At 37.2% G+C, this 25,536-nt stretch overlaps 1 protein-coding gene across 1 annotated transcript; it reads left to right on the top strand.

Moving 5' to 3' along the window:
* Nucleotides 1-642: 642 nt before the first annotated feature.
* Nucleotides 643-20,448, top strand: RNF212 (ring finger protein 212). The gene is made up of 12 exons (XM_063401445.1): nt 643-1,310; nt 2,855-2,916; nt 6,640-6,714; nt 9,437-9,493; nt 10,933-10,991; nt 12,469-12,557; nt 12,647-12,716; nt 13,498-13,543; nt 14,297-14,360; nt 15,846-15,918; nt 16,672-16,859; nt 18,078-20,448. Exons 1-12 carry the CDS (start codon nt 1,199-1,201, stop codon nt 18,113-18,115), a joined length of 933 nt encoding a protein of 310 aa, XP_063257515.1. The 5' UTR covers nt 643-1,198; the 3' UTR covers nt 18,116-20,448.
* Nucleotides 20,449-25,536: the final 5,088 nt, after the last annotated feature.

The raw sequence follows: 25,536 nt of genomic DNA, 5'->3' as shown, positions 1-25,536 counted from the left end.
AAGTCCACAAAGTAATGAAATGTTGTGACAAGGTTGTGGTTCAGACTTTAGCTGATATTTAGTGTAAGGCTTCTAAACCACAACCCAATGACAAACATAACTCATTTCACTTCCAATACACTCCAGCTGGTAATCCAGGACAAGCAACATTTCAGAATTTATAAAAGTTCTGATCATGTTCCACCATATTAATTAGGTATATACTCAAAGAGTATGGACTCAGCACTAAGACCTGGGAGTCTTGAATATAACTTGTGATGCTGAATTCTTTACTACTACTACTGGTACTACTATTACTAACAATAGTGATCTTCACCATATCATCATCATCATCTTTGCTTTTATGAAATGTTTTCAGTCTCTTTCAAGGTTTTTAATTAACTCCATAAGGCAGAAGCTGACTCACAGCTCCTTTGGGAAGCACTTTGAGGGCAGAAGCCTTTGAGAAGTTAAAAGCTTCCTCTGCAGCTTGTGACTGTCATACCCAGAGCTACAGCCTGCACTGCAACTATGTCTGTAAGGGACTCTCTCCCTAAAATTTTCATCAAGGGACACTAGCAAGCAAGGGGGTCTTTTTTGTTCTTTGTTTGTTTGTTTGGGTTTTTTTTTTTTTTTGGTGTTTTTGTTTTTGTTTTGTGTTTTTTTTTTTTTTTTCTGTCTTAGAAATGAACATCACATCTCCTTGTTTTCCTCTTTTCCACAACAGAAGATGCCATAGCAAACTGATACAGTGAATTAACAAACTTCCCGGATTCTTGCATTTAAAAGAGTGAAAACCACAATTATTTTCTCTGTGTTTTGGTTGGTTGGTTGGTGGTTTTTTTGGTCGGTTTTTTCTGGTCCTTCCCCCATCTGCAGACCCGGGAGGAGAGAGCAGGGCGGGCTCCTGCAGACGGCCCTTGCCGGAGCTCTGTGGGTGCAGCTCAGTTCCCCACGTGTGGGGACGGGAGAGGGAATCTCCCAGAGCACCTTCTGTGTCAGCACCGCTCCCGATTGATAGTGAGAGGCCAGAAAAACCAAATTTTTTGACGGGTGTGTGTCTGAGGACCGCGGCCCGGCGTCCTCACGGCGGGAGGGGCGCGGGGCGCTGCCCTCAGGGCCGCCTCAGCGGGCGGGGCCGCACCCGCGGGGCTCGGCTGGAACGAGCGGCTCTGCCCCGGCCCCGGGCCGCTGCCGGGCCCTCCTGCCCCGCTGCCCCATGGCCCTGTTCGTGTTCTGCAACTCCTGCCTGGGCGAGCCCCGCAACCCCACGCTGCGGTTCTGCCTCACCAGCTGCGGCCACGTTTTCTGTGAGGTTTGCTTGAAGAAAGGTAATGGCTGCTCTGGGGCGCGCCCGGCGGGGCGGGCGGTGCTGGTGTTTGCACACCCACCGCAAACATTGGTGTTTCTGGCCCGCTGTGCGAAAAAAGAAAGCCCTGAGCACTTTTTCAAATTTTACTGATAAGCCTTTCCAATCCTTCCTGTTGATTCGCTTTGGACCTTTGTGTCCACCTCCAGGTGGATGTGGCTTTGAGAGCAAGCTTTGGGCACAGGCAATGGAGGCATTAATAAAAGTGGATTCTGGATGCTTATGATCCATAATTTTGTAAAAAAAACCCCACAAATAGATTGTCATCTGTTCTGGCTAATTTAGGGAAAATAATGGTTTTTCCTTCGTGAAAGAGCAATTAAAATCCCTTAGGATTTGTTTAGGGTAGGTTTTGGAAGTAGTCTTAATAAGTTTTAAGGCTCAGTATTGTTCCTGAAAACTTTCAGCAGCAAGAGGGAAGATTGGAGGTGATGTTTTGAAGCTCTTGTGTTATGTACAATTCCAGAGTTGTATTCTGGGGCTCCTGTGATGATCTTGGACAAAGATACGTGGGAAAGACAGAAGAAAAATGGAATTGTTTTTCAAAAGAAAAAAAAAATGCAGCAGACAAATATCAGTATTTTTTCTTTTCACATCATGCTAAATACCCTGGGTTTTGTACGGGCACACAGAAGAAATGATCAATCTGTATTTCAGAACTAAAGACTCTTGACTGGACATTTTACAGGGTTGCTATTGAGGATAGAGGATCATAACATGCAGCCTCTGTGGCTTGCAGGCTCCTAGAACATGAACATCTTTTTGTTCTGCTCTTAATATTGTTTGGAGAAAAACGTGTGAGATTATGTATCTTTGTGCTGTGAATTCAGAAGTAATGACACTACAAGGTTTAAAATGTATTTAAAGATGTTTATAAACATGGATCCATAGAATCTTCAGAAAGGCAGTAACTAGTAAAATTATCAGTTGTAAATATTGAAATAATGTGCATTTGCTATAGATATTTTCTAATAAGTTTGCAGATAATCAAAGAGTTTAAAAGTGATAAAGTTTAAAAAAGTAATTTTATTGTTTTTTCACTGGAGGAATTCAAAAGGTAAAATTATTAATTCCTTGACCTTTGGGTTTCATACATTTTCTTGGGAGAACCCAACTGTGCCCCAGTCTAAAAAGCAATATGTCAGATTGACTGTAAGTCATTAGTGTACTTAAGCATACATTTAATTAAACCAGGCAAGTAGTCCTATTTAAATCAAGGGAACTAAAAGTCACCTGCGTTCTGTGACACTAATGATATTCATAAAATCATTTACATGAATGCTTATTTACAGGAGTAAGACCTGATGACATTCACACTCATTTTTCCTGTGCAACTCTGTGTAATGGTTATAGAATCAAATTCTTTATTCATGTTTATTCATACTTCTTGTATAACCTGCAGATTTCTTCCACAAGCTACAGAGGTTTAAACATCACATTCCATTTACAATGTATCCAATATATGTTCAGTTTGATCTATATTTTATATGTGTCTTTACCTTACAGGCAAAAAAGATGAATGTTTGGTCTGTAGAAGTGCTTGTCGTACCTTAGTCCTTTCAAAAGAGGTAAATCAAGCTTTAGTTTTGTTGCATTACATTAATGTGTGGTTTGCTTAACAGCTAAACTATGTACATTAAAAATATTTCCTTTTTTGTTTTTGCTGACTGTGACATGAATATTTACTATATTTAATATTTACTGTTTACTAATTAAGCATAATAGGTTGCTAAACTTAGATACTTAGGCGCTTGACAGCTCAGCTTTTTGTTGTATATATTCCTTCAAATTGAAGCCTGTGGACACTTTTTAGGTTTTCAGGTACTGCTAGACTATAAATTGTTCTAAACTTTTCAAGAAATACAGCTGGTTACTGTGTAACATCAGTGACTACATTCAAAATGTGGAAAAATGTTTATTGATTTTGGCATTTGTACGTCACAGAAAATGAATTGTAATGAATTATTTTATGTAATGGACTGAATTAAAAACCTGCATGATGGCTCAGCAGTGTTTTCAAGTGGATTAGGGGTTTTTTCCCCCTGTTTTCTCTTAAGCTTAACTGTTTTCCTTGTGGCTGTGTGATTAAGAAAGGGTTTGAAATATTGTTGGGAATTCTTGTTATTCACTGGAGAATTAAGAGCTTTTAATTCCCTTTCTTGATTAATCATTAGGAATATTTAATTTTGCCATCTCTCCTAGGAGCAATCTTTTCTTTAGCTGATTTCATAAATAGATTGTGAAAACATCCATATTTTTGTAGACTGATGCCTACCTAAGAGATAATGCCTTATAAGGATAAAAGAGAAACACTAAAAACATTTAATAAAATTCAATACAGCTAAACATGAAGGCCTCCTAGGAATCTTGCACATTGAAGACAATGCTGCTTAAAATATTGCAACAAAACAACAAAATACAATTATAATACAAAGGAACAATGCACGCAGTAGTGAAATATGAAAAAAAATCAAGAAGTCCTTTATAAAAATTCTAAAGGGCATATTTTAATGTGCTTTCAATATCAACCCATTATTAGTGCAAACCTTGTTATTAATTTCAAGCAAAGAATAATTTAAGTTGCCAAGGACCTCTGGAGATCATGTCCAACACCTTGCTCAAAACAATTTTAATTTTTAAGTTACATCAGTCTTAAATTGCACCATTTCAGCAGAACTTGATAATTTACTTCAAAAACAGAGAAGGAATTGACAATGCAATGATTGGGATACTAACAAAAATATCAGATGTTTGATTAGTACCTGCCACTGCTCTAGAGGGCTGGAAGGAAGCAAATTACCATATTCTTTAAAAAAGACATTAATGATGATTGCTTAGCCTTGATTAAGAACAGATAAAATGATTGGAATGATAATTAAAGATGCATATAAAAAAGTCATGGCTCTATAATTCAGGAACCTGAGTGGAAATATACCTGGTAAGCTTTATGAGCTTGATGCTATGGAAGAATTCCCAATGAGGAGGGGGTCCTATAAATGTGTAAGAACTGCTAATTAAATTGTATGTTGGGTAATCAACATGTACACATTAAATATTCTCATCTTACAGTAATGCATTCTTGTCACCTTTATGTCTTCCTTCTGTGTCTCATGATCCCCACTTGCTTTTCCCCAGAGGATGGTTAAGTGTTATGATAAATCAGAATCTGGCTGTTCAGTATTTCACAATATCATAGGAACATCTGCTACTCCTCCATGCAGCAGATAAAATACAAACAGTGTTACACAAATCTTTATTTGAAAGAGTTTTTACAGCAGCATGAAGCTGGTTGGGTTTTATTTTTTTCAAATCTGATAGGTACTTAAACCAAGATCATGGCTTTGATAGAACCCTAAATAGATTGCAAAAACTTGGCTGCTATGAATGCCTTTCATTTAAAGAAGCTGAATGTATTTTTATGAGTATCTTATTTTTCAAGATGGAATATTTTTGTCTTCTTATCTTTACTGAAGTACCATAGGTAGGTTAACTGTGCTGTCTGTCTGTGTTTTTCCATCTGTCAGCTGGGAATTTTTGAAAGCTTTGGCTAATGTCAACCAAATGATAAATAGCAAAGGAAGTCTCAAATACAATTATTCACCTCCTGTGAGTTCTGGAAAAATTAGTAGCTGGGGAAAGCAAGGAAAAACAGTTTTGCTAAAGCATGCACAGCTCTGCAGTGAGCAAACAGTGCAGGCCATCATCAAATGCTGCATGGGAACTCCCAGTAGCTGATCTCACGATATGGGAAACAGGAGGTACAAATCTATTGCAAATCCAAGTTGTTAATTTAGCTCCTTGCACAATTAGTTTTCATACATAAGAGACTCACTTTCCCTTTATTGTTAAAAAGATATAATTTAAGCACACATTGAAAATAGGTTTGTTTAATCTTGGATATTTGACTTTATGCGAGTGTTAAGATATTTTGGTGTAGATAAAAATACTGTTTTTCTAGATGTTTGTGCATTTCTAAGTGGAGCAAAGCCTAACCCTTTTTGATTTCAATGCACTATTTTTAATTTAAGTGACTGCACTTATCCTTCTGCTTTCTTAATATCCCAGAAAACTTATGCTTCATTCACAGGTGTCCTAGTTCTTATTTCTTTTAGTAATTCACCTTTTAAAATCTTCCTATTTATAAAGCTTTTTGACGTTTTTAATACTTCTGGGAATAATTTAGATTTTTCCTACAGCATTTTCAGTTCTTTTTTACTGGATTTTGAAAGGTGGTCCCTTACATAAGGGCTGCCTTTTTTCTGGGACAGCCTTCTCCTGTCTAAGGAGAGGCATTATTTTTGGTCTTTTTATTCAAATTTGGGGCAGTTGTAAGCCTGCCTTTTCTTATACAATCACAGTAAGTCAAAGAGAGCCATGCAGCTTATAGGTAGATTTTTTTTCCTAGATTAATTGTTTTTGAAAGCTGTTTAACTATTTCAACATAGTACTATAACTAGTATAACTATTTTGGAGTTGTATTTTCTTTGTTTCTCTTATGAACCGATTAGGAATGTGTGTATTCTGGATTAAAATAACACTTCAGTTATCTACACTGCTTTGTAGATTTGGATAGATGTCCAATTGTTATTATTCTGAAATTGACTTCATATTTTGAAGCATTTTTTTCCTCACCATGAGTAACAAATAGATTTTTATTAGAATTTTGACTTAAGTGTAGAGAAATTACTCAACAGTTTTTAAAAGCACAGGTGGCCATTTGTGAGGCCACATCATGATCTCTGATTAACAAGAGTTAAAATAAAGTCATAAAATACTTTAAAAATTCAACAATTACTTTAGGGCTCTTATTCTAGGATAACATTCTGCTGCCCAGTGGGCAGAGAGTGACAAAGGAATCCAGTCAGCATTGGCACTATTCTGAAAAAGGGCTTTGAAACAAAACTGATGGTAGGATGCATCCATGTGGCTGGGAATGGTGCAAACCAAAAAGCCTGGAAAGGGGCTGCCAGAAACCTGGCTGTTGGTGTGAATGCAATTCCAGGGGCCACAGCATCCTCCTTGGATGTCCTCTGGACACTGGTATTGTCTTAATCACCATAACCAGATTAATATTATGTGGGTAATATATTTAAACAAAAGCCCAATGCTTTCCAGATATTTCATAAGGCCATTAAAGAAAACTAGGCGTATTTTCAATTTCTGCATTATCCTCTGTCAATTTTTTTTATTTATATACCTCAGTCAATTTAAAGAACACTTTGCAAAGGACTTTATTTAATATGACTTGCTAATAAAAATGCTAACCTTGGTATATTTTCATTTCTTCATAGACAAGTCCTGATATTCAATCACTGTTCATGCCAGTGGATATGTTATGCAAGAAATATTCAAAAGAAATATCACAGGTGAATCTGCCTTAAAACTTTTTAACTCTATAAAATAATCAGCAACTCCTACTGATTTTTATGTGAGTGGGAAAAGTGTAGGAGTGAGTGCTTGAAAATGAATGTATGCCCATTACTGTCTTTACTTCCTTAATTCCACAGTTTCTAAGTTCTTAAGGAGACATAAATTATTCATTATGGTCACTGCTTATGTTTTCAAACTTTCTCTAAGGACCACTAGTCTGCTTATTTTAATGGTATAAAATCACTTTCAATACCATGCAATGAAAAATTAGATCTGCCAGAAGCTTAAACGTGCCCAGATAGTGTGCCTTAATTATGGCAATAAAAAGTTACACAGTGAAAACCTGAGCTGGCTACAGTCCTGAGCTGACTGTGCTCTCTCTCTCAATTTTTGATTTTTTTAAATCAAAACACACCTCTTTTTTTTTTCGCCAGATAAATGCAGTAAATGATTCCAAAGTAATTTTCCTCCTGCTTTCTGTGAATTCCAGAGAGGGTTCCTTTCCTCAGGCTTAGTTTCCAGTCAAGAACTTCAGTAGCTGTTTGGGTTAAAATGAGCACATACAAACTCCCATTTCCTCCTCATTTTCTGCATCTCTTCAGCTTGGCTTTGGGGCTCTGTGTCCTTGTCCCTCTTCCTGTGCATTTCAGCAGCAGTTTCAGCCACTCCAGTAGTGCATTGTCCCTGGGCCCAGCTGCAACCTTCATTGTCTGCTCTCATCTCCTTGGGCTGGGACTTGCTGATCTTTGGGTGAGCTTCCTGATCCAGCAGAGCAATAACCCGGGGAACATCACCTGTTTTCTCCAGCAGTGGTCATGGATTCATATTTGCTCCACCCCAGGCTTCACAGACTTTCCCAAAGCTGAGCTTGGCCCCTTTCCAGAGCTGTGCTTCTCCTCAGATGCAGAAGTGACACAAGGTAAAGATGAAGCCTTCCTCTGTCCTTCCATACCCACTTTTCCACAGCAGGATCAGCAGTTACTCCTTAAACTGAACAAATGCAGGGAACCACACCTCCAATCACATGGGAATACAAACTTCATCATGTGCCAAAAGAAGGAAAAAAGAGGGCTCAGTGTCTCAAGGCTGAGGTAGGTTTTCTGTAGCCTGAGATAAAATGAAGTGCAGTGAAGGCACTGAGGTATGTTCAGATCTTATCCCAGCATCAAAAGATGTAAGAACATCTTATCTAATCTCTTATCTAATCTAGTATCTTGTAACATCTTCTGGGTGCTTAGGAAAGCGTGAGAGCAGAGCTGGGTGTAAATCTTCAGAGCAGCAGAGATGGAGATACATCTTCAGATGAGCTGCCCAGCTTTCAGCAGCTTGTGGCACAGGGATTTCTCAAGGTGGGGTTGGTCCTCTGCATTCAGAAGCTTGTGGTGGATATTTTTCCCCACGTAATTGTCAGGTTGTTTCCTGCATTTTAGCATCTCTCATATTGTTGAAGGAGGTCCACAGGTTGTTCACTGCATGATGATTATTTCATTTTTCAGGTTTTAAGCTGTTAGTTTCATTTCTTACTCTTGAATCTGATTCTAGAGGGAAAAGTATGTACTACATCTGTGCTAATCATTAGTTTTAGACTGCTGATGGCATCCCTTCTTTAACTATCTTTTTTTCAGCTGTAAAGATTCATATTCCATGTGGTCATTCTTTTACTGAAGTTCTTGCATACCTGTGATTAATCTGAACTGTTTTCAGACCTACTCCATCCCTTCTGAGATGTTAAGCAGGTTCAGGACATGGGAACATGCATTTTTTAAAGGGGAATGATGATGTCCCCTACCCCTATAACATTTTAAACCACTGATAAGATCTGATTTACTTTTTGACTAGTACTGAGCATTAACCTGACAAATTCAGGTTTTTCCTAGACCCAAGAACTCGTTTTTGAGTGAGTGGAGGCAGCTCAGAGCTGTCGCTTTCTGAGTGGGTATTTCTTTCTTGTTCCAAAGACACACCTCATCCTTTGATGGGTATTCAGTGGGAACCTCCCAGGTTCTTCCACAGGGAATAAAAAGTAACTTTAAGTTGGGTGCTCTTCTATGGGTTTATATTCTCACAGTATTTCTTCTTGGTTGTCTCTATTCCCACAAATTTTCTGGCAGTTCTCTTACATGTGAGAAGAAAGATTTATTAGAAGCTACTGCCCATGGTAATTTGTTCCTCAAGCTCTTGTCTTGCCTACCTTGTCATTTTTACTTTAAACTTGTCATGGTTTATGATCCTCATTTGGACATAAGAAGTGCTTACACATCACCAGACAGTGTGTCTAACAATTATTTTTTAATTAACAGGGTATTTTTACAAGGCACATTATAATTGCCAGTAAGACAGATTACTTTTTATGTTGCCATTAATTTTATGTGTTTGCTTAGCACTGATGAATAAGAAATACTGCAGCTAAACTGGCTTTCTAATGTCTTTACCTTTTTATTGAACATAGTGTTAAAATACAACTTCAGTGAAATAAATCTACCAGCTCTACTGTAGGTCATATTGGATTAAATTAACTTTATAAGACTTTATCAGTGATAATAACTTAGAATAGTTTGGGATTATTTTTTTTTGAAGAGGATTTATAGAAGATGTGTTAACTGCCTGTTAAAAGACACAAAACTTTGGATACTGTGAAGTAGTTCTTTTCCATCACTTCTTTGCTGAGGTGCAGAAATGTAATTATGTGAAGCTTGATATAACTGTATTTATTTTCAGGTTTCAGAATTTCAAGAAAAATATCGTAAGCGTTTATTAAAGTACCACAAACAAAAGGTAACTAATCATGATTTTCTAGGGTTTTGTTTATGTTTGCCTTGTTACTTTTGTTTATTTTTAGAAACTATCTTAATCTTTTATTGGAATACTTAGAATAATTTATCAGGATTGACTCATTACTGTTGTTATAAATACAAGTTTTTAATTGTTTAAAGTCTGTGAAGACTCCATCAGTTCTGGTGACTATTTTTAATAAAATATTCTAGTTGTGAGGTGGTTAAGCATAAATGGAGAATCAAATGACATGGGAGGGAAGAAGGCAGTTCACTGTCTGGAGAAAGTGGAAGAGGTGGGGAGAGATGGGTGCTGGAAGATAATCCCAGAGGAAAGGAAGACTAGGGCTGAAAAAATAAATGAGAAACTTGAGCAATGGGAAACAAGACTAAGGACTAATACCCTGAATTTGGGATAGCTCAGTGTGAAGGACAGAATTAATTATTCTGTGAAGAACAGGAACTGCATTTGTGACTGTGCTTCTTCCTTTGTGGGTTGGAAGGCAGATTTCTTTCTCATTTTTCAGCTACTTCTAAATATTTGATTCAATAGTTGGATGTTTCTTTTATTTCTAAGGACATGGGATGTTGCTTAAAGCTACCTTGCAGCATTGGTGACTTGACCCATGAGTGGGTGCCCCATGTAGGACTCAAACAATAGCTTGAGAAGCATGAAAAGTTAACAAGCAAATCCAAAATTTGCCTTCAAATCAAAATATGAACAGTGTGAAGGGTTAAGGTCACATGATAGAAGTTAAGGATAAAATATAGATGCAGTATTGAAACTATTGAGTAAAGTTTTACATCCTTCATAAAATATATGCTCACATAATGAAAGGCTGTAAAAAGTACACATAATAGGGAGCTGACCTAGTGTTCTTGACCTTAATATTCTTCAATTTTGCCAGCTCATAACATCCTTTAATGGAGACATTTCTGGTTGTGTCTCTAATGTAGTAGGAAATACTTTTTCACTTAAGCTTATTACAAATAGATGCTGCAGTGAACTGAATAAATTTTGAATCTGAAATGAGAAATATGGGAATGTAGTATTTTGTACATTTATTGGTAGCTTTTTCAGATAACTCCATATTAATCATAACAAAGCTTTTATATCAGATATGGAAAATAGGAAGCAAAAGAAAAGAAAACTATTTTTAACCGTTTTTCCTAGTATTCGTTTATCCAATATTATCAGCACACTTAAGAAAAGGTAATCAAACTAAGTCTTTAATGGCCAAAAAGAAGCATTTCTCTTCCAGACTGACTGTTTAATGGGTCCATAACACAGCCATAACAGCTCCAATAAATCTGGAATAGCAATGATGTCTTAAGATTAAAACCAATAGAAAGCAGCCTTTGAACACTTTAGAGTACTAGCTGGATGAAAATTAAGCTGTATATCACACAAATAGACTTTGTTTAAATCTGATTATCTCACAGATAGCAAAGCTGGAAGAGTCTCTCAAGAAAGTAACACAACAAATTCAGCAGATGCAATGGTAAGAGGTCTAAGCACCAAAGTAAATTTAATCAGACAACAGTAAGTTTAATTGATAAAACAATAAAATTTCATGTTTTGTTTGCCTTCCTCATATGTTTTTATAGAAATAAATGTATAGTGATTTCTGACATCATGATAATCAATCCTATCAAGAAGAAATCCTTTTATTTTAAAATACAGCTCAGTAATTGGCTCTAAAAATTAACTTTTAATAAAGTCTGTCACATGGATACTCAGATTTAAATTTTTATTTGCACTTACATAACCATGTTTGTGTATTTTGTAATGGACTTTATAGCATCAGCCTGGAAAGTACTGTGATGCCTTTCCTGGTATCTTAACCCATGTGCAAAGTTACCAGAGTTTTGTAACATGGTTCTTATAGTTTCTATTTCTAGTCAAAATTAAATTTTTATCTCATCTTGAATTAGTCTTTCCTCTCAAATGTTTCAAAGTGGTAGGGGAGAGGTCACTCCTCCTTATCCCCCTGCTCAATGACTGATACACCTTCATCTTTTCATCTTACTTACTTCCAACATAAAGCCATAAATGTTATTTAAATCTCCTTTAGTAAGCCAGTTCATGAAACCAGAATTCTAATTGCACAGATTTGATCTTTAAATTATCTTTCTTCTTGTCTGTGTTGTTGTGGGAGTTTTTTTGTTTGTTTGTTTGGTTTGGTTTGGTTTGGTTTTTTGGGGGTTTTTTTTTGGGTTTTTTTGGGGTTTTTTTCTTTATTTTTTAATACAGACTTTCCCTTGACTCTTAAATCCTCACAATACTGTATTTTACTCTCTCGGGCTGCTTGGTGTAATGTAACAGAAAAAAAACCAATATAAAGAAACTCTGTATGAGGTGGATTATTGCAGTTTATATATTTTTATTCACTGCCTCCATTTTCTTGTCTGCATCTCAAATAAATAGCATCTTGGTCCTGTCAAATGCAGAGTTCTTACTGAATTTTAGAATTTTTTTGAGTTCTACCAAGAGAGTAGTGACCCAGGGCCTTTCCTTGCTTGCCTAGTAAGCATATTCCTCCTATTTATGGTTCTTGGCAAAGGTACCAGTTCTATGAAGTTATTGTTGAGTAGCATGAAAATGCCAACATTTCATTTGACAATTGGATTTCTTAAAGTTTGGTAAATGTATAATTTCATGACATGAAATGAATTTTGTGCTTGGCTATAGTTAATCATCATATTTTAACATCTTTTGTTCTCTAAAGTACTTTGCCATAATGTTGTGCTAAATTTGATATTGTGGGATATGTAATGAGCACTGTAGATATTATGGTGTAAAGAGCAAGTTCATAGCTTTACCAAATACATCCTTTGCTTCATGGCAAAGTGTTTGATGTTAAAACCTGCTACTGATGGATAAAATGCTTTGATTTTGTACTTTATTGATCAGTTAGACATCTGAACTAATCAAACCAGCTTTTAATTTATATCTGCTGTTTCTTCTTTGCCCTTTAGTATGAAACCTCCTGAAAAAACAACTCCTCTGCCGTTTTCCAAAACTACTCCTCTGCCATTTTCCAGTGCAAGCAGAAATCCTTTTTCCAGTAAGAAGTGTTGGTTTAAAATATTAACTATGGAATACCTGTCACTGGACAGAGCTGTGTTCTAATATTAAATTTCTTAATGACTTCAGTTCCTTCAAGAAAACAGAATGCTTATTCTTCATATTCTCTTCATTCCAGTCGACCTTCCACTTCAGAAACGTGGGTACAAATTTGTTAATTTTCAATGAAAAACTTAACTAATACTTTATACCGCAAGTAACCTTTTTGAAGTGAGTTTAAAATGTTTTCTGATTTTGTGTTTTGTTTTTGCAAACTTCAAATACGAAAGAACTGAGGACAGTCTTATCTATCCAAGTGTACATTACAGTTGTATGGATGGTGGTTACTGGAAAGAAATCTAAGACATGATACACTTTATTCCAAAGAACTTTTGGATTAATAGATAGATAGATTAGTGAGACACTCTCCATTTACCGTAGAGAAAAACTGAATTGTAGAGACACCTGTATGGACACTGTAGTTGTCTCAGGTTAGATGGGATGAGCCAGTCCAGTAAGGCTCATTCAATTTTAAGTAAAATGAATATACAGCTTGCTCAAGCTTAAATATTTCTATGCCTTTGACTGTGACTTTTTTAATAGAAAAAAACCCAGAGATTCAGAGTGCCCTTGTTGCAGATACAAGTGACAAATACATAAATATGCACATTTATTCGGACAAATAGAAGAATAATGATGCTAATCATAAAATAAATTTCTCTGTAAATGTCTAAACCAAAGCTCAGAATCAATGAATAGATTTTTCATACTGCTAGTGGGTTTTGGAATAAGCCCTAAATACTTATGTGTCTTATGCATTATGTATTATGCTTTTCCATTGCTAGTCAAATTTAACATTAGAATCTAACATAATTTTAGTCTTTATAATGAAGATGTTATTTTTATTACAATGTCATTCTTACTTTGACCTTTCTTGCAAGGATGGAGGCAATGGAGGTTGATCCTGTACCCTCACCAATGAGGAAAGTAAGTGGTTTTTTAAAATTTTTTTTTAATGTATAGTTACACACATATATCCTTTTGATTTCCCCTACTTTGTTAATGCTGCAAAAAATAGGATTCTCCCCCCATCCCATTCAAAACCATTCTGATGTGCATGATGTTTTCAGATGTGCTTGGTGCAGGGTAGAAATCAGATGCTCCCCAAAAGAAACCAAAAGCAAATAAATCATAACACAAATTTCTGGTGTTATATTCTCCACATGCCATATACAGGCTTTTAAACTTGTGATAGCAAAGCAAATGGCAAATTCTTAAAATATTACAAAAATATCAGAGGTCTGAAAGCACCCTTTAGACTCTGATACCTGAGTAGGGAATTGCAGGTTCTGAGTGAAATTGCTAACATGAGAATGAGGGCAGGAGCTTTTCATGGTGTTGGTATCCTGGTTAGGAGAGGTAACATCCAGGAACAGCTGCTAGCTTGCAAATGGAATTTCAGCACAGAAAACAGTGAGGGTGTCTCATAACACTACTTCTCTGAATGTGATAGGTTATAATAAAGCTAAAATACATGTATTTCCCACCTGCCCATAGATCTTTAAAAATAGTAACTAAATTCTTAGGTTTTGCATTTTAATGCTCTGAACAAAACTGACAGCAGAGAGCTCTGGAAATCTGCAGGCTCTATAGACCTCAAAAATAGAACACTATTGCTTAAAATGTTTTAATAATTAATATGCTTATTACACTGTGGCTAATGGCTTTCTGCTCATTTAGCTGGAGACACCAACTGGTCCAACAAGATTGTCAGTAATAACTCCACCACAGGATGGACGTATGGGTAAGTAAAAGTAAACTTTGTAACTGAATAACATTTCTGTTACATTAGGAGGATGGAGAAATTAAAATCCATACATTAGCAATTTACTAAAAAAAAATTGAATTGTGTTGAGTGTGAGGAATTTACCACATGGACTTGAATCCAGCAGCAAATCCAGATTACTTGTGACCAACCTGATTTTTCCAGATAACAGTTGCAAAGAAAATACTGTATCTAAATACATGTGATTGAAGAGAACAGGAATATGTGCAATATATATTGTTGATCCAATGTTAAGCTTCATAGTTTTATCTATTTGTGGTTAACAGACAGTAACATTGTCCACAATGTCATATTAAATATCACATGAAGAAAAGGGGGAGAAACTAAATGGAAGTTAAAAATGATATGTAATAACAGAAGTGAGGTAGTTGAAATCAAGAATTTGTTCAGAAAGGTGATTTTTTTTTTCACCTTATCACTGTTACATGGTATAAGACATTTTACCTGCCACTTTCTTTCATTCCTTCATACCCTGAGCTTGGGTAACACTCAGATGTAAATAAAACATGAGTAACAGCCTGCTGAAATTGGTGCTGTCTCTTGAGAACTGTTTATTTGTGAAGAGTTTCCCAGAATTCCTAATGCTTTGCAGGGCTACTATTTGTGTGCCTGTCCCATTCTTGGTTTTCCATTCAGCATGTTTCTGCCATGCTTAGGCAGGCTTTCACCTGGCTTCAGCAGCTCATAGAATCCATCTGTAGCCACAAAAAGAACTTTTAGCACTCTTGTATTTTGACATGGTGTGTCTTGAATCAAAGACAAATGCAATTGCAATGCAATTTCAATGAAAGAAGAAAATTACTTTTTCTGTGTTATGTCTGATTTATATGCTCAGACTCTTCCTAAATGTATGGTTGGCTATAAATTTAGGCATAACAAATAAAGGGAGCTGAGGTTAACTGGTTTTTTTATTGTATCTAAATATAAATAGATATTTATTAGACAGTAAAATTTTATGTAGAACAGTTATGTGTTCAGCAGATTTCAGAACCTTCACATAAAGTTTTGCAGAGGACAATGCTGAGGGAATCAAAGTTTATGTGCAAAAGTAAGGATAAGTGGAAACAATGATTTAATGGTGCACTAAGGAAAGTTTCCTTCTCAGAGGTGGGCAAAAAAAAGATCAGCTGAAGAACTGGAGCACTTCAGCACAGCTGTCTTGATAGTCTAATAATAATCTAATAAATGAAAGAAGGTGAAAGAAACCAACACATGTTTAACTGGAGAAGATTTGCAGGGATGGTACCATGTGATGTTTTTGTGACAGCTGAGCTTTCTCATTGACTATTGTAATTGTGCACTGTTTTTAGTTCTTGAAACAATCAGGAATTTGTCCCAAATCATGCAATAAAAGTTCTAATCTTTGTTTCCAAAGTTATCTCTTAAGTGAAATGGGTAATTTAGATTGGTCTTCATTGGTTTTCAAAATTGTGATTCCAACAGGCAGCGTATCCTACAGAGGTTCTCAGACAGCTGTAATAATGCCAAGGCAGAATACTGCAGGAGGATCTACAAGGTAATTCAATACTTTTTCAAGAGGTTATCATCTCCTATAAGAGATTGAAATTTCCCTTCTGGTCAGTATTAGTCTGTATGTTGAAAGGTTATATTCTAGATCTGAAGAAGTGTTATTGTGCAAGCCTGGCTATCATCTACACGAATGCTTGGTTTTTGGGGAATGTTTTATTTTTAAATCATGTTTTTCAAAAGTGTGCAGATATAATCTGTGCTTCTGTAGCTGTTGCCATCTACAGTCATGGTACTCCGATAAAAAGGGTTGGTAATTTTATACTGAGGAAGTTCAGCAATGTCTCTGCTGTATCATTCTTACAAAAATCAGAGATGAAAGTTCAATATCTGCACAAGGGCTGTTCTCCAAATAACCTGAACTTTTCCTGCAGCCTGCAACAGGTGTTTCTGGTTTTTCATTTAAACATTGAAAATGTCCTAAACTGTGAGAAATATTTACATCAATAAATAACTTTAAATCATTCCAGAAAAATGAAACTCTTGTTCTTTATAATCATTAAGCCAAATACATTGTCCTAGCAGAAATTTAAAATATGTATAACAAAGTATTTTTTCCACCCCGATTCCATAATTTTTTGTCAATCTGCTTCTTAAAATATGTAAAAATCATAAGTAAAAGTGCATAATTTGTAACATTTTCCTTTCAATTATTAGACAACGAATTGAAGTAATTTTGAAATCTTTTGTATTGTTATAGAAGCATCCTCTAATCACGTGCATGAATTAATTTCATTAACAGATCCACCCCTGTCACGTTACCACATCGTGTGTGTCCATCATCATCTGGATCCCAGAGCAGTCAAAGGAGCTCGTGGGCTAACTCAGATTTCAGAACTCCTCAGCTCTATCCCTTTATATCACCTTCCCCACAGCTGTCTGTGTCAAGGCAGCCAATCACCATCCCTGGACTTCTGCAAAGACAACAAGGCAAGTATAATTGTAAAATAACCTTTACCACTTCTTAAAAAATCTTCAGCATAGCAGCTTAAATAAATTAACTAAAATAAAAATGATATTTCAGAATTGGAAGTAGGCTCTCAGCAAAATACGAAAGAGGTTGGTTTTTATGATTGTGTTTTGCCTTTGTACTATGTGTGGGATGATACTGCTGTGAAAATGTGTTCTTACTTCACTTCAGAATTAGATTTTAACAGAGATTTAAATCTGATAATGTCCAAATTTTCTGTCTCAGCTGCACATTTCTTAAAGATCTGCCTATCAAGGCATCCATGTAAATGTCCACATATCACAGCAACAAGGGAGCTACTCCAGGGTGTTATTTATTGAGTGCAACATAAAACGAGCAAAGCAGCTGCATAAACATCAGCCCAAGGGGGGTGGATGTGGGTAGGAATTGCACCAGAGCAGATATATTAATAAAATCACACAATCAGAGTAACAGAAGCGTAAGACAGCCCTGGTCAGAAGGCACCTTGAGTGGTCCAGCCCTTTTTTGGGAAAGAGAACCTAGAAGAGATCATGTAGCACCCTCACCAGTCACAGCTTGCAAACCTGATTTTCCTTATTGCTGAATTTGCATCAAAAGTGAAATATTCTCTTAGCTTATATTAAAAAGATAATTCATCTCTAAAGCACTTCTAGTGCATTGTAATAAATATGACCTTCCTGCACATCCCAAGTAGTTCTGAGTTCATGAAACCAAAATAACAGTATTTTAAGAAATGAAGGCTTATAGCTTGTAAAAGCTTACATCACAATTGTTTTAATTGTGAAATTTCTGGACAGTGATACAACATGTGAAATAATGCATGAACCTGATAGGATCTCTAAATAATGTAGGAAAAATTAATGTTAATACAAAGTAGCTGTATTGAACTTTAGTAATTGATGTCATTTGGCTATATGATTGCAATTAATTTCAGTTCATGTACAGATTAATGCTTTGGAGACTCACTTGTGCAGCTAAAATTGGAATATGGCAAAAGTACTTTTATGGAAATACAGAGGAGCACATTTATAATCATGAAGATGGCAATAGAAAACTTTTCATCAATTGTATAGATTTTATTTTTAATTTTTCATAGTTTTCCTTATATAAATTCCCCAAATAATCTACATGAATAAAGCTTTACTTTAGTTTTACCAAGTTTTTTTTTTTCATTTGTGCCTGTATTTTTATTCTAGGATCAGCTAATTTAGGAGGACATTCAGCAGAGAGATGAGCAAACATCTGTGAATTGTTTTGGTTAAGAAGCTTCTGGAGAAGCACTGCGTAGTCCCTGGATATCAAAGTATTTGTAACTTCCATGATATGTCAAATTGGCATAAACCAGCAAATTCCTGGGTGTGAATACTGTATTTTAAACATCACTGGTCTTTCAGATTAACATCTATTGAAGTTGTGGATGGGAGTACAAAATTTTCTTGTTTTTCAAAATTCTGGCTTCAAATATATAGCATAAATAAAAGTCCTTTATTACCTAAGTGTTAAGGCAAAACATGAGTATTTGTTGAAGGAGCATTTTTTGCTGTGAGTGCAATGAGCTGCAGAATAAATAATTGTGCCCACACAGTATTACAAATGGACTACAGTCTCAAAAAAAAGAAATTTATGTATGGATTTTTGATTACAGAATTCCAAAGTTTGGTTCTTACTCAATGCATCTCCTTTTGTTTGCACTCTTGAAAAAGAGTGAAGTTTTGAGGGATATTACATTCCAGCAGGCTCTGCTGAGCTCAGAACGCAGTATCTGTTCCACACTTGTGAAAGTTCATTTCATTTCTTCCCAAAATGGAATGAAATGTGGGAACTGGGATGAAGAGACAAAACACAGCAAAGACTACTTTTACTTTTGCTCAGAAATAGCAACTGGAGGCTCTGAATGAAGAGTGCCAGAATGCACCCTGTTCCTTCTGAGAACAACTCTGAAATTCCTATTCCCACCATCACTGTGTATGTGGCAAAATTTTGGTATGACTGAGTCATCAAATGCCTTTGTTTTGCTTTGGCCTTAACTTCACCTGGACTATTTTAAGTATAATAAAAGTAAAAGCTGGTATAATTTTTTTGAGATAAAGTTCCCTGAATATATGATAAATTCCTTTGGAGTTGAAATGTTTTCACATCACAAGTGGATGGCAGACAGAAAACTTAATGAAAGATTCAGGAGTTGAGATGAGAACTGGAAGAGGTCATTCACCAAATGACGTCATGGGCAAACCAGACTCAACCAGGATATTAATTAATTTTATTACTAAGAAAATCACAGCAGGATAATGAGAAGTCAAATCTTAAAAAAACCTGCTCCCCCTCCCTCCTTTCCAGCTCTACCTGGTCCCCTAGAAGTGCATGGAGACAGAGAAAGGGAGTTGCAATCAGTTCATGTTTTCTTCCACTGCTCGGAGAGATGAGTCCTTGCCCTGCTCTAGCCTGGGGATTTTCAGCTTATTTGTCTTATTTTAATGTATAGCTGCCTTTACTTTTTTCTTTTTTTGCTATGAGGAAGTTGGTGGGTTTTCTCCTCCTCAGTATTTTTATACTTCAGAGTTTAGCTGGGATCTCAAAGTCAACTTCCTTCTAAGCAAACTTGCAGTCAAAGGATTTAATTTTTCAGTGCCACAGACATGTTCAAATAAAGGTGTGTAGTGTAACTCTTAATGAATTGTAGTTGTAACTGTCCTTTAGTTCTGGATGAGCTTCAGTAGCTTGAAAAGTGAGGCTGGTAAAACCTGATGGCCAGCTTTGATATTATTTGTGCCCCAGTGGTTTTCTTTGTTTGGATCCCAAGAAGGGATTCTCTCTAATCTCTGTTTCCTCACACTGCAGTTGGCATCCAAGTCCATGAAGTTATACTGTAGCTTTTATAATTGCTGGAAGTTGCATTCTCCAGTCAGGTAGAATGCTTTGGTATTATTGGTTTTGTTTCTCTTTCACCCCACTCCACAAGCCCTCATCACTTGCAGAGTTGAGCTTCAAGCAGCTGAAGATTTGTGTCTATAAATGGGCCCTGTCTGAAAGAATTTGTGTAGAAAAGAGTCATACATGCTACACCTACAACAGTAACAATAACAAAGAATCACCCTGTCATTCAGAGATGTGAATAAATACTCACAGAGAACGAGGGATTTCTGTTTCCTGCTCACCACAGTGGTTTCCACTCAGATTCAGTAACAATCTCTGTGGTTCAGGTCATCATCAGTTTACCTTCTCTGTGGTGCAAGCTGGACACAGGCACACTGTGTTTTGAAGCTGTAGGCTGAGAAGAGAACCTGGGACATCACATCAATAAAGTATGAAATGGATATTTATATTATTTTATTGCTGCTTTGAACTACTTAGTAGTGTCTTGTAGTATCTTCTGCTTAACATGTATTACCTAATCTATTTGAGCCCACAGTCTAATCCCAAAGAAAAAAAATCCAGCAACCTCATCTTCAGAAATATTACAGCTTTGAAATACACTTTGAAGAGAAACAATGTCATTTGAGAAAGCAAGCAAAGACACTGGAGCTATCCATGCTGAGGAGAAACACTTTTGAATGACATCCTCTTGCTTCCCAGTTCAGAAAACAAATGAAAAAAATTAATTAACTGAATATAATGTGATTTTTTTCAAACCTTACATCTAAGTGGCTCTTATATAAATTAAAGTAATAGGTAGGAAAAATAATTTTAAAGTTTAAAACTAGCAAATGAGGAATGTCATTTGCTGAGTTCAATGCTTCTATCATTTGTTCAAAGAAGTTGAAAATACTATAATCGGTATTTCATTCTTTATGAAGAGGAGAAGGGGAAAAAAAGCAAGATTTTTTTCTATCTTCCAGTATAAGCACGGAAATTCCTATGTCACTCTCTGGGGCATCTGTGTTCACAGATATTTTGTTGCTTTTGCTTTGGTCCTTCCCGTGCAAGGAAATGTGCAGTTCGCTGCGGATGCAGCAGAGGGTGCTGAGCTACCTCTGAACAAATTCACTCCTCACTGCTCCTTGGCTGACGGGACTGAAATCGCCCTGTGGCCTTTTCGGTGTGGAACTTAAATGGGAAAGCTACAGGAGGTGGGAGGAAGAGCAGGGAGGTGATGTCTGAATGTGAAACATCAGAAAAGCTCCCGAAGGTGAACAGCAAATGGGAGGGACTACATAAAACTAACTCAGGTACAGGAGTCCTCAGGGATGTGAAAGGTAAAAATGGAAGCAGGGGTCAGTCGTGCTGGGGGGGTAAGCAGTAGTGATCTGAAGGAATAAATTTTTTATTAATTTTGAGAATTTCTGAACAGAGGACTTTGGCAATGTACAGTGGGTATTCAAGACTTGAGCATTAAGAAGCAGCAGCTGAAGCTGTGCTGTGTAACTTTGAGAAACAGAGACTGAACTGACCTCCAGTTCTTTTCAGTTTCTCTCTGCAGCTTTCTGCCCTTCAGGCATAAGAGGGCACTAATTTATCTTTTTCAGTTTTCTGGAAGAGAACACAAGTATATATTTCACTACAAGGGTGTTTTATGCACACACAAACAATAGCAGAGGATTTTATTACGAGTCAGAATCGTGCTATTCATGCAATGGGGTCAGCGCTCATGCTGAAGGTATCCTCTTGTTTGCATTATCGTTGCCAACTTCAGCTTCATTTCACAGTCATCACTTCTCCCTCACAAGGTGATGCTTATGCCATATAAGGCAGCATCATGTCTATTTATTCCTGTGTGACACAAAGGAAGTCTGTTGCAGACAAATGCTTGGTCTGTTAGACATAATACCTGATACTTGCCAAGGAGCATTTTCTACAATTGTGCCAATTAAAATGTGAAATTGCTACCACTTGTTTTTGAACTCTCTTGTTCTGGCAGTCAGGAAACAATGCCATAACTCATCAAGATGCAGCACTGTAGGTTTATCTATGCTAGTCCTATTTTCCCTCTAGAATTTAACCTGCTCCTGACCTGAGGAAATGCAATTTGATAATTCTCTCCTTCTGTGGTCTCTCTGTCAAAAATGCCAGCATGCTTCAGTCTGTAGATCAGCTTTGTGTCCCTTTGGAGCTGTTTCTGATGGTCCAACGAGTGCTGCTGTGCCAGACTCTTCCTGCAAATCTCTTCTGTGCAGATAAAAACTGCTGTGTAAATAGGAGGACACTGCTGATGTCCATGCTGTAGTGTTTGGGGTTCTTCCAAATTGTGCCTTGAGGAGTGCTGAGTATCCCACCAGCTCCAGAAAGATTTAGCACTATGCAGTCACTAAATCATCTGCATCACTGGAACCCCAGATTGCTGCAACACTTTACAGGGAAATCTGCTTTTCGTAACAAAAGGATTGACTTGCTGAGTGTCTCTGTGAAGGTTAGTGATGTTCTGCCCTGAGGATCCTTTGTCTCGTGTGTCTCATGAACTTTGGATAACTCTTCCCTTGATTATGTCCAAAGCCCTGATAATTTGTCCTTTGAAATGATGTTAAATATTTATCCTGAACTCTAATATTAAAGTGGTACCAGGGACTAGGGTGCCAGCTGGGCGTCTGGTATCAGGAGGGATAAGAAAAGAACTTTTTTGGAACAAAACAGTGAATTTGTGTGGTGACAAGATGGAGAAGGACGAGACTCTGAGTGTGGACTGTGAAAAGCTTTTCAGTGTTAGGAGTCAGTGAAAAAGCTCTGTTAGCAAGTTACTTACAGTTTGCCACCAGCAAAAAAGGAAAAATCTTTCTGTTCTGCAAGTGGAAAGAGTTGCTTTCCTTTTTGACACACAGGACATGAGGAAGGTCCCTCACAGCCCTGTCCCCAGCAAGCAGCAGTCCCCTGACTTTGCTGCCATAGAACTATTCAGAAGGAATCAAATGTAGAAAAGATTGGCTGTTCTACATCGTGGTCCACCTTGCAAAACTCTAAAAGCAGCACTGGTGCTGCCAAGACCCACCTGTAAAAAAGCTCTGCAGAAAATAAGCAATGCTTGAGAGATTCCAGGTTACTCTTTGCACTCTGGAGAATCGCTCTGCACTGGCAATATTTTCTCCTAACCAACCTGGAGCCTCCCAGATAAAAACACACAACATATTTCCTATCAGAGCAGTCTCCACAACGAGATCAAGAGCTGTCTATTCCCATGTTAAGGCATCTGGAGGAAAAAACACAAAAGAGAGGAGGAAATCAGTCTCACTAGACATTCCTAAAAGCTTTTTCTGGCCCCTGCCTTAACCAAGCACACATTTTAGCCATGTTTTACATCCTTGCCTAGCTCGGTGTTGAGCCAAACAGAAGCTGACTTTGGAGATGGTCGAAGTACATCTGTGTCTTTATGTATTTGGCTGTGCAGAATACGGTAAAAAAATAATATTTCAGCCATCTCCAGCTCCTCTGAACTCAACCAATTTGAAACAGGCAGGACAGAGCTCCAAGAGTCGTTGTGGGTGATGACAGGCAAGGCTTGGTGTGATGGGAGTGGGGAACAGATGGGCCATTTGGGACTACCCAGGCCAGTTTCAACTATGTTTTTGACCTAAGTCTGCACACAGGACCCAGCCTGGGAGGATCAGCTCTCAGGGGGGTCACTTGTTATGCTACCTATCACCTGTAACATGGGAAGAAAGAGGAAGAAAAACCTGGCTGGGAGATAGAGGATGGGATAAAAGAAGAAAGAGCAAAAGCAGCCAGGACTATCAAGGAATGTTTTCAATGTAAACTACATCCTTCTTGTCTTGCTTCTTGTGTGTACTCAGATGTTCATGCATGTTCTCCTTTTTGCTGTTGTCCATACAATGTTAGGAGTAGAAGGTGTTTAAAGCAAAGCAAGACTGGAATACCTAAATGAAAGTTGTTTAAATGCACCTGGTCAAGACTTCTCCTGTTCTGTGCTCTGGTATTATTCTTGAAATAGATATGCAGACCTGGTTTGCCTTACTTATTTCTTTCATTGTGAGCTCTGAAGTGAGCATTTCCAGCTTTTTATGTATTTATTTATTTTCCATTAGAATCTCTGTGGTTTCCTAGTAATGGCAGGTCATTTAGAAAAGATGCAGTTTTTCTAACTAAGAAATAGATAAGTGGTTAGGAAACAAGACAAATAACCTTTATAATGTAGAGGGCTTGAATTTTCCACAAGTGTAATGCAGTTACTGTTTCTTCTGACAGCATTTCACAGCTTACCAGTAGTCTATGGAGTGTGTGGGTAAAAATAACACAGCCTAGCAATGTTACAGCCCCATACATTAAATCTTTGCATAAAAATTAAAAATAGAGCTCCAGTTTGCCTGCGTGAAATTACCAAGTTTGCAGATTATTAACAATGAGTGTAAAGAGCTTCTAGCACAGCAGACGGCAAATACATTAGTGCTATATTCCAGAAATCATCATTTTCCCAAGCTATAGTTCTTGCTGACATATGTGGTAGAAAGGCTTGTTCTGCCAACTGTCTGCTTCCTTCATATCCTCTGATTTTGGTGCAAGTTTAAAGCAATATGCTTAATAGCCCCAGTCTCATACTTTGAAAAATTGCAGTACTATCTATCTGTGTGGAAAGTCACATATCAATGACATTTGGTTGGCACAGTGGGCTTGGAGAAAAATGGCAAAGAAAACAGTTGGCAGTGAGTTTTGAGGAAAAAAAAAAAGCAGAAAATGTGAGTCTGTCTGCCGTAAACTCAAGGTTTTATTTGCTCATATATCACTTTGTCAGGGTTTTCAATAGTTCTTGTGGAAAATGTGTAACTGAAATATAAAGAAGCTTTTACATATAATAAGGATTTTCTCTTTAACCTAATTGGTGTTCTCCCAACCTATGCCATACCCAATATGCTGGGTAGTACAACATCATCCTCCTAAAAGAACTACATGAGCCCTCAAAGTGATTTCTCTGTTAAAGAGCCCATCCATGCACATTTTTCAGGACTGCATGAGGCAGGAGGGGGTGTGAATGCACAGGCTGACTGCTACTCTGCCATGGGTACACAGGCAGCTGTGTCTTCACATGCTCATGTCAATATTGATGCCATGGTTGTAGATTTAGAGGAAAACTGCTGAATATTTCCAGCTCAACTCCAACTGGGAACTGGCAAACCACAGTCCCTCCCCTTCACACCCCAAATCAGGGACAGCTAATAATAATAACTAGTGCTAAGGTATCAGTCTGCTGAGGCCTTTTTGCACACAAAAAGAGACAGCAGCCTCTTGGGGTTCAGGAATAAGGAGTTCAGAGATTCTGCTGGGCTCAAATTGGCAGCTTCTGGCAGCCTTTGTATATTGTGGGAGTTCAAGAGTGGGACATCACACCATGATCAATATGATAATGAGAAGCTTGATCAATATGACCAAGAGAAGCTGTTTATTGCTTACTTCTATTCATCTTTATACATATTTAAGGCACTGATCATGCATTACATGCTGCTGTACAATTGGTCAAGCCCTAAAAGCACGCGTCTCACTGCTTGCAATGGTTGGTTAATTTTTACTGCTCTTACAGTGGTTTTGCAAAGTTCTATATGCAACTTTTTATCCAGTTCTGCGTCTGGGAGTTGTTTTCTCATCGCTTCTTCTTCTTTCACAGCCTTGCAAATCTTTGGTCCAACTGCCTACTCCTCCAAGTACGCTGAATTTTCTCACGTGGGCTGAATTGCTCACATCTCCAAATATGTTGGATTGCTCACGTTCACAGTCCTTGTT

The sequence above is a fragment of the Prinia subflava genome, chromosome 7 (genome assembly GCF_021018805.1).
Source record: "Prinia subflava isolate CZ2003 ecotype Zambia chromosome 7, Cam_Psub_1.2, whole genome shotgun sequence".
In the NCBI taxonomy this organism is placed as follows: domain Eukaryota; kingdom Metazoa; phylum Chordata; class Aves; order Passeriformes; family Cisticolidae; genus Prinia; species Prinia subflava.
This window is presented reverse-complemented; position numbering and strand designations above follow the sequence as displayed.

Coding starts and splice junctions, on each gene's coding strand:
- RNF212 (XM_063401445.1), top strand. CDS start 1,199: ATGGCCCTGTTCGTGTTCTGCAACTCCTGCCTGGGCGAGCCCCGCAAC. Junction 1,311..2,854: donor TGAGGTTTGCTTGAAGAAAG/GTAATGGCTGCT, acceptor TTTACCTTACAG/GCAAAAAAGATGAATGTTTG. Junction 12,558..12,646: donor AAGCAGAAATCCTTTTTCCA/GTAAGAAGTGTT, acceptor TAATGACTTCAG/TTCCTTCAAGAAAACAGAAT.